Consider the following 12,881-nt stretch of genomic DNA (forward strand, 5'->3'; position numbering starts at 1 on the left):
TTTGGTGGGCAACACCACATATGAGATTAAAATGATAACACCATGCCTGACGTGGGAGTTTGATGTCCACAATGACCAAAAGAGAGAACTGTCGAGTAGTGTGGTATCATGACTATACAATAAGTCTCTCCGGGGAAAAATTAAATGCAATGGTATGTCATCCTAATTTGCCCAGTAGATGAACTCTTTTTTTAGCTAGGGAAGAGCCGCATTGTAGACGACCCTTCCAACATCCAAGTCTGCTGGATGAGTGTTTGGAATGATGCGAGGATCCCTCTTACTCATGCTGATCCACCTCTTTTCCCCATTTATCTTCCAACTGGTTTACAATCATCTACTGAGACGTTCTGTACGGAATAGTGCCGACGTGTCTGGAGACGTTCCGTACGGAATATTGCCGACATGTTTTCGGCGTAGCAGATTTTATCAGAACACACTGAAGAACTGAAGCATGTGTAGCATTTCTGCTACATGCCTTGCACATCAAATGTAGACTAATAATAACGTTTCAGTGACATCAACCCTCCCTGCAGTTCCTACACGCTAGCTGATGCAGGAGAAAACAACAGCTCACACGGAAGTGAAGGAAATCAGAGGGCTATTCAGACATACCCCCCACACACACCCACCCCCAACTCCCAGGTGGCATGCGCGCGCCTCCCACAGAACAAAGGGACCTGGGGACTGCTGCAAGTAGACGAGGGCATGCCACTTCATTCCAGGAGTGTATCCACAAGGATCTGAACAAACGCCAGGTTCAGATGAGCCGTTAATGACGCTTTCATACGACATATTGATAACACAAGTATACACGCACATAGACCAACTACATTACCAAACACATGCTCTCCCCACGGGAACACACACCCATACGTGCCTGCACAAACATGTACATGTCTGACGAAAAAAACAAAAAAAGTCAATTAAAAATGCAGTTTGTTGCATTAAACATTCAGCGTGGAGGCTGAGGTGCTTCATTTATCAGCAAAGAGCCAGCAGCATGTTAGCCTAGCAAGATCCCAACGCATCACCTGACAAAATAGGGAGACAGACAGAGAGAGACTGAGATCAAGAGAGAGACAGAGAGAGAGATGAGGAAGAGAGTAAAAAAAAAAAAAAGACAAGGAGGAGCAGACGGACAGAGGAAGTAGAGAAAGGAGGAGAGAGAGCAGAGGGGAGAGGTGAGTGGAGCTCCACGTGTCTTCTGACACCATCGGTGTTTGGCGGTGGGAGCTAACGGTGTGTGCAGCTTTGCGAGGGGTACAGCGGAGCTCCCAGTCATGCCGCCCTACCCCCACACACGCACACAAACACAAGCACAGTGAGGTCTTTCAGTAACGTGTAACAACAAACCGACCGGAGAAGGTCAGCCTGCCTCTGCACATCGAGAGCCCATATGCGTAAAGCGCTGGCGTGACGTAGGCCTCACTGCTGGCTACGTTACAGTATCTGTGGTTACTGCAGGTGGCTGGGACTTCTGCTCAGAATAGACTCTATGCAAGCTATTTACACAGCCGAATGTGTAGAATATTGCAATGCATGCAAAGAAGTAACTTAAGATATTAGAAGTGTACACACCGCCCAGTTGAAACAGCATGACTGACATGTATCGCAAATCAACACATGCTTAATTCATAATAATGGCCATGGTCTTATGTGACTGATTCACACCCAGTGAAATTACACTCTCAATTGATCATGGATTGCATATTCTGTTTCCTTTTAACCCTTTGGATGACTAAACGCACTTCAGCGCCTCTGGCCCAGGGCTGGTTGTGAGCGCAGGGTCAGCTCCGAGCAGCACCGTTCCACCCCGCACAGGGGAGGCACTGGGCTCCTTAGACAAGAGCCCTGGTACGAGTGCACAGACAGACTCCAGCCGTTACCCCCCCATGGATAACCTTCCTGGCCTCTTCCGCACACAGCGGAGCGGATGAAAGACAAGGGTAGCAGTAGACTGTGTGTGTGTGTGTGTGTGTGTGTGTGTGTGTGTGTGTGTGTGTGTGTGTGAGGCCCTAGTTTGGCTTGGATCAGGACCACAGGGTAGAGGCACATTCAGAGAGACGGGGGCGCTGGCATTTGAATAGATCCCTCTGATCGAGTAGCATTGCTACTTTTTAATTTGTTGCCAGCCAACCTGATGAACAGTCCCATGTGAACAGTTGCCAGGCTGCTCGAGGAAATCTCAGCCAATGCCGCCAAGACCGGCTGATCTAATTACCTGGCTTAGTTTTTGTCAGCCAACAATCTTTTAAACAAATTCTGCGCTTACCTACATCCATGGGGGATATAGTGCAAAACACACACGCACGCACGCACACACACACACACACACACACACACACACACACACCTCACTGGACTAAATGCATCAGAAGGCTATGGGAATATTATACTGCATAGTTTGTGAATGCAAATGCCAGAGCAGAAACCTGTTGAACTTCAGACTCCTACAAACTCTCAGTCCTGATGAAAGTGAAGCACATGCAAGTCTCCCTTCAGTTTAGTTCAACAGAGCCACAATCATGCAGGCAGACTTCAGTTTGGGCAACAATCACTCATTTGCCTCCGTCTTCCAGGCCAGCTTGAAAGCTTCACCTCTGAAATAGTGTGAGGAGCCCAGGAGGGCATCGGAACAGCTTAGTGATTTCCATGTTTTCTGTGTTGTTTCACACGTTGACAGAAAATACATCGAAAACACCATCAGTATTCTGTCTCAACTCTCCTGTTCTGTCTCAACTCTCCTACAACACTCTACCTCGATATTCAGGCCATGTTATGACACCAGTGCACTTTAACCACCATCAGTCATCATGTGTGCAGTGGACAATGACCAGTCAACATTTGTATATCATAATAAGGGTTAAACCAAACAAACAGTCTAAACTTTAAAATCATGGAATGTTGGAATATACATTTACCTTAACATACTGTACAGCCAACAGAGCCAACACCAAGCCTGTCCTACTGAGCATGAAGAGGACAGTCTAGTCAGTGTAGTGCTGGCTTCAACACACACACACGGACCTGGACATGTCATGAAGCCAAGACCAAAGAAGGACATGGAAGCCTGTTTCAGCTCCGTGTGGAGAACGTCTCGGTTGTGCTACTGACGGGCCAGAAAGTGCTGCAGCCACGCCAGCTCATAGTCCAAACAAGCAAACTCAGTTCTGGAGCAAAAAGACATTTATTAGCGTAACAGAAAGAGGATTAACAAGTAATGCAAGTGTGTGTGTGTGAGAATTAAGGGTGTTACAGAAGCTCTCTCATGAGCATGGGATGATGGGGCCAGTGTTCGAGGAGAAACTTGGGAAAGCAATCCGGTATCTAATAGATTGTTATCTCGCTGAACGGTTATGCTGAAGTGTAACCGTCAGAAGATCAGATGTCAAAGGTCAAATCTGGGATTCCAGATTATGTTCCTCTTAAGGAATCTCAAGACTAGCTAAAGGTAAAAGTCCTGAACATTCAGAAGAATCATTCAGAGAAGACCCTTCTTCTTCAGCATCACGCACCCAGAACAGGCTCAACCTGGTAGCCACAAGCTCCAGGTACTCGGGGTGTCCACCTTCCCAAAATAGCCCCAGACCTTTTGTTCCTCTCCTGCCGAAACTCGAGGCCGAGGCTCATGTGTCCAGACCGTCTTCGCCGGGCGCTTAATTAGCGCTGACTCGGAGGTTCTGCTAGTTAGCGGGCAAGAACAGGAAGCCCGTTCGCCCGGACCCCACGTCTCTGCTGGCATTAATGCATGGCAGTGCGTTACGACAATTCATGATGTAACTGCCGGCGAGGAAGATAATTTTTCCCTTTCAGATTTCCACGTGGATAAAACATGGAGACAGCAGCGCTGCCCGGAGCCGTTTCATTCAGCAGCGAGGCACGCGCAGCGACCCCGGCGAGCCGAGGAGCCCGTGCAGCACGGCCCTCCGACCACGCCCACGGCCACGCCCACGATCACGGCCACGCGTCAAACCTCCAAGAGCCACCGCTGGACATTAAACCTCGTTTAGTAGTGGGGAGCCGTGACCGGTACGTCTCCGTCTCTGTCAGTGAAGTCCAGGGTTATAGAAATATTACGACTACTTATTCCTGAGCCTGAGTAAGAAAACAGCAGTCCTGACACAGACAAACGCAGGAGGACCTCATGTGTTACATTTAAGAAAGAAAGAAATAAGTTCAAGACCCCAGTGCCTTACCTCTTGCAGATAACTTTTTTGTGTTGATAATTTTAGCAGCATATTCCTGGCTGGTTGACTTCTTCACACATCGGCGGACCACGGAGAAGGCACCCCTGTTTCCAAATTTAAAAAATCAGCACTTACTATAATATGCAATAATATAATCAAACCAACACGTTAACTAGGCAGTCATTGCATTTATGGAAAACGCAACCTAAACACTGATGTGTGAGCTGCAGTCTGAAACACTTTAATCAGCCGGTCACTTCTCAAGAGTACATTCCTTTCAACAATCCTACTTTCACGTTCACAGTTTTAAAGGTAACGGAGTCTTTTGCTCTTCCGTTTCACGGGTTTCAGCAGCCTATGGGCTTCCAGACACACGAGCCCAGTCCCAACTGGACCTACAGCCGTCTGCGGCAACGCAATGCAGACGCTCGCGCATGCTGAGATCAGAACCCAACCTGGCCACATCGCTCGTGCTGGAGCTCGGTGCGTTTTTAAATGGGACCCCCACACACACCGCTGTGCATAAACGTCCGTGCAAATGGATCGAGAAACGGATGCCGCACCGAGAGAAGGAAGGGTGTTTGCGGTGAGGCGGAGTGCTGCCCAAACCACGCTGCTGCGGGGGAAAGTGCGTTACGCAGTGGGATCGACGCGTCTAAATGCGGGCCCGTTACATCCGAAACCCGGAGAAACGATCGGCCACGAGCGACGAATGCAACGCGACGGTGGCGCGTGCTACTTAACGACGCTCGCGAGCTACGTTTCTCGTTTTTATGACGGCAAAGCTATCGTCTGCAAAAAAAGCCCCCTCTCTTCTTGCGTGGCCATCGTCAGCGATGGTATTTTAAAATGCATTAAAAGTTTCTGGGCGTGCAAAATCCATAACTAGGCAGCGCAAACCCAACTCCAGACGGGATCGATCTTGATAGTAAAGCGATCGGATCAGCAGCGCGGATGTCGATAAAGTGCCACGGCAGACGCCCGTTTTACGGCCACGGCATGACGAACCCACGAGCGAGTTAGCACGACGGTGAAACGTCTCCGAAAAAGGCTCCCGACATCACAGCGAGATGCTCCGCGACACGGCAGGACTGGGACCCGACACGGGATCGCTAAAATGTCCCGAAGCGCCGCGATTATTAGTCCTGCCGTCGTGACAGCGGCTTTGGGCACCAGTGCTCTAAAGTGCACGAACACGACGTACGATCCTGAAACGAAAGGCGTCCACCACATATAGCAGCTCCTGCTTACTTCCCCAGCTCCTCGTACAGCTGATACTCGTCTGTGAACCTGGTCGAGGTTACGATCGTGGCCATGGTGCGCTGCAGATCTCGCCTCTCGTGTCGCCGACTGCCTCGCTTGGGTTCTGGGAGGCGATGTTGTACGCTGGGAGGGGGCGAGAGAGTGAGAGAGAGAGAGAGAGGGAGAGGTGCGAACGGAGGTGGAGAGAAAACGACGGGCAGCAACGCGAGATTTCTCCTTCGTGTCGAGGGAGGGGATGCGAGTCGAAACGGGAGAGATCCGGCGTTGCATGGGGCTCCGCGCGACGCCCGCGGGCAGTCGGTGCGCTTCCGACGTGGCTCCCATGCAGTCGCGTACGGCTCGCGGGCAGTCCTCCTGCAGCAGCGAGGTAAACCTGCAGCGCACATTTCTAACGTTAACGTCATACCTTCACGGACTGTTCAGTGGCACCAGCGACAGGCTTCTGAGGCTTGGGCCTACACAAGGTGCTCCGGTTAGTTCTGGAGTAGTCTCGGTAGTAGATCTTGATATCAATAACATTTGATACCAATAACATAGTAGTGCTGTCCAAGCATCCGTTAAATGCCAAAGACAAGAAGGCTTTTGGAGAGTAAACGCGTTCTGGGAATATGCTTCTCTTTCTTTCATTTGCACCTTATCTGTATTTATATTTATATATAAATATATACTTTTGTATATTACATGTGTTCGTAATGTATTTTGTAGAATTATGTACCATATGGGATAAAGTTATTACTGAACATTATTAATTGATAATGAACTATTTTTCTGTGTTTATACTATGTGTTGGGGCATTTGAATTCTGTGGAACTTCAGAGTCGCCAGATTGTTTTCCTTTCCGGATAAACTGTCTGTTACACTTCTGAAACCTGCTCGTGACACTCCACCAGGACGTGGCCCGACTCACAGCTGCTCAGTGTGTTCTTGATGGAGCTCACTTTTTTTCATGCTTATGCCAAGCCAGTTCTGCCGTTTAATTAAGGTTTAGTAACATTAAACTCTAAACGCATAAGCCATACTCTCAGGTCTGACGGCACACTCGTCTGTCGAGTCCTACTGTTTTTAACGAACCACTGCTGCCACTTTAGGGGCACCGCGCTTTCCCCACGAGAGACGGCTTCTCAAAGTCTGGGGCTGCCTCGTCTCGCAGGGCTGTGGGTCGAACAGACTGAAATAACTGAGTTTCGTTTAGTTCCTTGCCTAAACTACATGAAAGAAAAGGACCATTTTAGTACAGGACTAAATTAAAGCACAGCGTGCTTTATGGGGGGTGTAAGGGACTACATTAACCACCATCAATTTTTAATGGTCAGGGTTGCAGCGACAGGTTATGTTGTGTGTGCAAACGAGAGATGGAGGCGCAATGAAAGTAACCACACCTCGTTAGACAGCAGATCACGTTTGCTCATGTCGGCAAACTTTCATGAAAGCACCATTACGGTTCCTCACCGTTTCTAAGAGCTACCGTCATACCCATCCTCACACGGCCCGTATTCGTTTGCGTGTTTATTTGCCATTTACCAAGCAAGAACACGGCCCTACATTAAGCTCTGGAATAATTCTCATTCTATCACGCTCGAAATTACAGTGTGAAGTTTGCTGCGAGTACAGGCCTGGTGCCTAATCTCTGGTCTATAATTTGTCAGAGGCAGATCAGTGCAGAGGTAGCCGTGTATTAACTGCAGTGTTTCTATGGTGCTGGATGTGCTGTGATTTGGAGCGGTGCAGGGGGTTCTGGGAGCGTGGGCACATGCATGGTGGGAGGGGTCACACTCAGCGCTCTGCATAAGCTGCTGAGGGTGGATGGCTATTCGCCAAAGCCGCATCCCACCCGCTCGCACTCGCGTTGAGTAAAGCAGGTTATAGTTTTTCCGTACGGTTCAGGGAGACTTAAGCCAAGCCTGCGCATCGCACCTGGGGGGGTTTGGTTGGAAGACGGCAGTATCGTTCTCGAGTTATACGGCCAGTTTCATTATGATCATGTGTGATTTAAACCCAACCGGTAAATCAGATAGCAGTTAATCGCTTATTTGTAAATGTACACACAAAGGGAAGCCTAATGGTCCGATCCGTCCCACATCTCGTGGCATGCGCCATTGCTTCTCGGTTGTTTACTGTGTAGCAGACATCATGACCCACAGACGCTTTTAAAGTGCCCATTTTGCACATAATGCATTTTACAGTAATGCAGTAATAGTGCCAAATTCAACAAGACTTCCAGGATGACTCACTCTGTTGGGGGGGGGGGGGGGGGGGGCACTCATCTGGCCTTGCTCATGTGGACTGGCCTGTTTTGGAGTGGGCGCCAATACTAAACTTTTACTAGGAGCTGAAGGACCCTAGTGAGCTGAGCGCTGAGTCAGCTGACCCAACCAACTCATGAGACTGTACCGTTTAATGATGAATTGATGACATTATTGATTAACTCACGAGACTGCACTGTTTAATGATGAATTGATGTGGAAGGTAGTGGACGGATGGATTGTACAGTCCTCCGCTGTGGAGTTTATTCCGAGTGTTGGGGTCGTAACAAGGAGAACAGAACAGGAAAAGTAGTGATGGAGGAGGTAGGGTGCTTGCAACACGGCTGACGTAGGCAGCCCGGAACTGGGATTGGTGGGGACAGGAGATTCTTATACACCGCGCTCCACCCGACCTGGAACTCCGTCAGTAGACGGTGATGCGGAAAGAATGCGGGATTCGTTCATGATGTAATAGTGAGCAATGATGTCCTCTTAACATTATCCGTGACCTTCAAGAATGAATAACAGCAAAACAACTGTGAAGCACTCGGTAAAATGGAATAATATATTTAGACATAATTATTATTAAAGGGGAAAAAAAATCTTCAGTGAAAACTAACTGAAAGCGATATTGTAAGTTGCACTGCACTTGAAAATATCTGGAGGGAAAAACTCACAGGACTGTAAAACTATTTCAGCCTGATGATGTACAGCCCAAATTGTCTTTCCAAACCTAAATGCACAAAGGTAGTACAATACTGACAATTTAAGTACTTAAACATACTTACAAGAAAATTATAGCCACCTAAAATCAAGACTGAATAGTTCTCTGTAAGCACTACTGCACTCATTCCTTGAAACATTAATTTTCATATAAGATGCATTTATCCCTTTAATGAAACCGATTGTGACCTTTTACCAGGTTTGAGGACCTGTTTCCAGGTCCAGCGAACATGCAGCAAGCATGGTCGGAATCTCTGCATCCCGGAGGACAGCTCGGGGACTTGTCTCCTTCAAGAACGGATGTGTGATGAGGTCAGAGAAGGTGACTCCCTGGCAGCTGGCCGCCTGGACAATGCTCAGGTGTCACAGGAGCCTGAATACATACAACGTCATCGCCCAACCTCGTTCACGCAAGACGGCTTCGTCACCACCTAGGAATCGGGCCAAGGTGTCCGATGTGGCCGACGCCTTGACATTCACACTCCTTTATATCGAATGTACTGAATATTTCCAGTAAGCTCACTATGTGAGCCACAATGATGTCTTTTAGAGAAACAAAACAGAACCCTGGTCTAGGAACAGACTTGTGAAATCCACCAAGAGGAGGCTTTGTTTTATGAAATGCACTGTAGGAAAAGGTATGATGACATGCATAATGAGCCAATGTATTAAATGCACTGGATACCATTTCATGAGAAAAATGGCTTTGCGAATTCTGCTGATTTAGAAGTGAGAATAAGCAGAAGGGCCAAGAGTTTTTCATATGCAGCCACACAGTGCCTTTACTCGAGGGAGAAGATCCTCCTCCTCCTCTCTCAGTTTATGTAACCGAGCTCAGCTCATCCTTCATGCTCCCCCCGCTCTCTCTCTCTCTCTCATATTCCCCCATACCTCTGAACTGCTCACAGAACCAAAAGACAGAGGAATGGGGGGGGGGGTCCAAGAAGCAATGTGGCACTGTGGCTAAGACGGGCTGTGTCAGCACGCAGACGGAGGGAGCAAGGAAAAGAGGAGGGAATTGGGGAAGTTTGAGGAGGAGTGCAAAGGAAAGGCATGTGAGGGGGAGGGGGAAAGACAGAGAGAGAACGAAAGAGAACGAGAGAGAGAGAGAGACGCACACAGACACAGAGACAGACACAGAGAATGAGGGTTATTTAATGGAAAGAGCTCTATAAATTACAAACACTTCTAATGTTCATTTGGGTTTTCATCAATTAATATAGTCTCTGTGCACAATATTCTACAGGAAAGAGCCAAACATTAGACGTCTGTCATTTATGGTGACCCTAATAAATCTGCATATAAATTTACAATTTGTTTCTTCTGCAGTTCTCTTCTGACTGTCTGAAAGCAAGTGTCTGAATGTTAACATGTTGCTGCTGGTAACAGGCTTCATCACAGAACTGAAATAATAACGCAGCCTCCAGCGCAGTCCTGCATACAGGTGCAGCCGCCAGCCGCGGGTTCTGTCCTCCGCTCTCAGTCATGTGGCGCGGTTCAGGCTCGAACCCTGATCCTAGCTATGGGGCTCATCCACTACACCGCAGGAGTCAAGGAAGGCGGTCAGGTCATCATCGCAGTCCTGGCCGTGTAATCGTGAGCATCTAAAAAATCCGGCATTCAGATGTTAGCTTGGCTTTGTCCATCAGCTGAAGGGAGGATGAACCATGAAGTAATTGATAGACAAACACACACTCACACAGTGCCGTGAGTCATTCGCACACACACTGCCCTTGAAGGGCGACTAGAGAAGACGGTGGCCAAGCGATATGTGCCTGCTCAGAGATCTTTTTTTCCTCTAGCTTCCTTTCCTGTGTCTGTTCAGAAGAACAAGGTGGTTCTCTGTAGACGGCTACGCACCTTCTTAAACAATGCTCTGAGTTTGCAAACTTTGCAGAATTTGAACCGGACCTTGCTGTAGCGCGTGTCAGCCACCTCGACGCCTTGCTCACCCTCTCCCTCTCCTTGGACCAGCCACGGTGTCCACACCCCTCCGTGGAGCTGGGGGTCCGCCATCGGGTCGTCGGGAGGGTTTCGGGCCGGCACGGCCGTCCGGTTGTACTCCGCTATCCTGGAGAGAAGCAGCTTCACCACCTCGGGCTGAGCCTCGGCCAGGTCGGACCTCTCGTACGGGTCAGCGCTGACGTTGAAGAGCCAGACGGTCTTACGCTGCTGGTCCTGCCTCTTCTCCCCGCCCTGCCACTGCTGTGGCCCCCCGGGGAACGTCTGCGGGGGGAACCAGTCGCCATCGCCCACATTCCCCGTCAGGAGCTTCCAGTGGCCCACCCGGATTGCCGCACGCACCCCCGTGTCCCAAATCCCGAAGCCACTGACTGTCAACGAGTGCTGGTCGGCCTCGCCGTGCCCGTGTGAGATGGGGTCGATGTTGAAGAGGATCTCGGTGCGGGGGCAGGGCAGACCCCTGCTGATGGCCCCCCACACGTCGTAGCCGTCCAGGCGCTGAGGGTCCAGCTCAGGGGCCCCAGCCAGGGTCAGCAGAGTGGGGTACCAGTCAGAGATGTGGATCAGGGCACGGCTAACCACACCCGTCCTCTCCAGCAGAGGGCTGTGGACGAAGCCCACGGCGCGCACGCCGCCCTCCCAGTAGGAGCCCTTCCCCCCGCGCAGGGGCCAATTGCAGCCGCCCGCAAGCGGCTGGCCGCCGTTGTCGGAGGAGTAGACGAGCACGGAGTTGCTGTAGTAGCCCCGCTCGCGCATCTCTTGCACCATCTCGGCCACCGCCTCATCCACGCCGCTCAGCATGGCGGCGTAGTGGCGGCGGAGCCGGTTGCCGAGAGAACCGTGGCGTTGGAGGAGGCGGGCGGGAGCCTGCAGCGGAGTGTGGGCAGCTTGGAGGGCCACATACAGGAACAGGGGCTTCCGTCCGTCATGGGCCCGCAAGATCTGCTTCACCCTGCGCAGTGTCACAAGACGCGCCGAGTGTTACCTACACAAATCAACTTTAAAGACTCGTTAAGAAGCGCTTTCAACTCGCTTACAGCAGGAGGAATAATGGCAGTTCGTGACGTGTACTGCATGAACTGTAATCATGATTAAGCAGGTGACGCGATAACCGGACTTTGCATCATAGCAGGCGTGGACGACGTGGGAAACAGCATTAAGATGTCAACGCATCACCCCTGACCTGTTAGAATTACATGCCAAACGGTGTATATATGCAGCGTAAAACCCAGCGGTGGGTGGAACGGGCCGCCGTGACGTCACCTCTCCACGTAGAGCCACGTGGAGTAGTTCCCGCTCATCTCCCAGGCGGGCCGCTCGCCGTCGTGCAGGTCAAAGCCGCAGGCCTCGGCGCCGTCGCAGCTGCGGAAGGTGAAGTGGTCTCCACTGCCCGTCAGCGAGCCCAGGAAGCTGCCGAAGCCCCGGGCCGTGGGCAGGCACCGGGCCCGGCAGAAGCCCAGGTGCCACTTGCCCACCATGTGGGTGCTGTAGCCGGCCTGCTGCAGGCGCTCGGGCAGCGTGGGCGCGTCTGGCGGAAGGCAGAGCGGCTGGCGTGAGCGGATGACGGAGTGCTGCAGACCCGTGTGGATCTGGTACCTGCACGGCGTGCAGGGGAGAGAGGGAGTGAGAACAGAGACACGACAAGAGACGGGGCTCTCCACACTTCTGATCGGAAGAGCGCTAGGAATTCTTCAGAAAAATGCAGATAGATATGAATGACATGACTGATGACAAAGGCGCTAAAGAATGAAAACACACTGTGGAGAATTTTAAAAACTCAACAGCAGGAAGAGTAGGAAGAATACTTAGGAATAATAAAAGTGGTTAAGAAAGAGAATAATTATAAAATGTCCTGCATAATATATGTAAGAGGACATGTGATTTTAGAACAGACAGGAGCGAGACAGGGACAGAAACAGTCTGGAGACCCTGGCGCGACGGGGACAATCTGGAGACTGGAGACCCATAGCCAGGACTATAGGTGCAGGTGTTTTGAATAAAGCTGCCAGTAAGTGTATAACGTTCCTTCAGCGCTCTGGAGGCACATGACCATTTTGAAGCTCTAACTGTTTTGTTTACTCTGCCATTGTAAATAAACAACAGAATTAAAACCCGTCATATACTAGCCCATGATGGACAAGAAAGATTGTTTTGAATTATAGATGAACTAATAGATAAACACTACTGTACACTCTAAATCTGTAAGAGATCACAAGATGCATCCTGAGCGGTCCTGGCATGGAGCGGTTCGGCACGCGGGGCATCCGCAGGTGTGCGGGACGTGCGCAGCTGAGCTGCTACTCACCGGCCCGTCATGAGCTGGCTGCGTGACGGGGAACAGATGGGCTGCACGTAGTAGTTCTCCAGCTTCACCCCGCGGGCCGCCAGCTGGTCCAGCACCGGCGTGCGGATGTCGTGGGCTCCATGGTAACCCACGTCGCCGTAGCCCTGGTCATCCACCATCACGAAGACGAGGTGCGGTGGCCGGCCGCTCGTGCCGGGC

The 12,881-nt window shown here is 50.5% G+C and overlaps 2 protein-coding genes across 19 annotated transcripts in view; both read right to left on the reverse strand.

Annotated features, from left to right (window-relative positions):
- Positions 1–5,598, reverse strand: part of camk2g2 (calcium/calmodulin-dependent protein kinase (CaM kinase) II gamma 2) — a 62,200-nt gene extending 56,602 nt beyond the window's left edge. For 15 of the 18 annotated variants that reach the window (XM_035531369.1, XM_035531365.1, XM_035531364.1 and 12 more), the window contains exons 1-2: positions 5,439–5,597; positions 4,197–4,291 (exon numbers count right to left, since the gene is read on the reverse strand). In XM_035531369.1, the coding sequence (XP_035387262.1) occupies positions 4,197–4,291; positions 5,439–5,503 (160 nt within the window). In that variant the 5' untranslated portion in view covers positions 5,504–5,597. Of the gene's footprint in view, positions 1–4,196; positions 4,292–5,391 lie in introns of all 18 variants that reach the window. The other 3 variants (XM_035531370.1, XM_035531368.1, XM_035531355.1) reach the window with 3 other exon arrangements.
- Positions 5,599–9,551: 3,953 nt separating this feature from the next.
- Positions 9,552–12,880, reverse strand: si:dkey-174i8.1 (arylsulfatase I; the record flags this gene model as incomplete). Its single annotated transcript, XM_027011500.2, has 3 exons — positions 9,552–11,330; positions 11,642–11,974; positions 12,684–12,880. Coding segments are annotated over 3 exons (1,623 nt in total), but the record flags the coding sequence as incomplete, so codon positions are not given.
- Position 12,881: the final 1 nt, after the last annotated feature.

This window comes from Electrophorus electricus, chromosome 11 (genome assembly GCF_013358815.1).
Source record: "Electrophorus electricus isolate fEleEle1 chromosome 11, fEleEle1.pri, whole genome shotgun sequence".
Taxonomy (NCBI): domain Eukaryota; kingdom Metazoa; phylum Chordata; class Actinopteri; order Gymnotiformes; family Gymnotidae; genus Electrophorus; species Electrophorus electricus.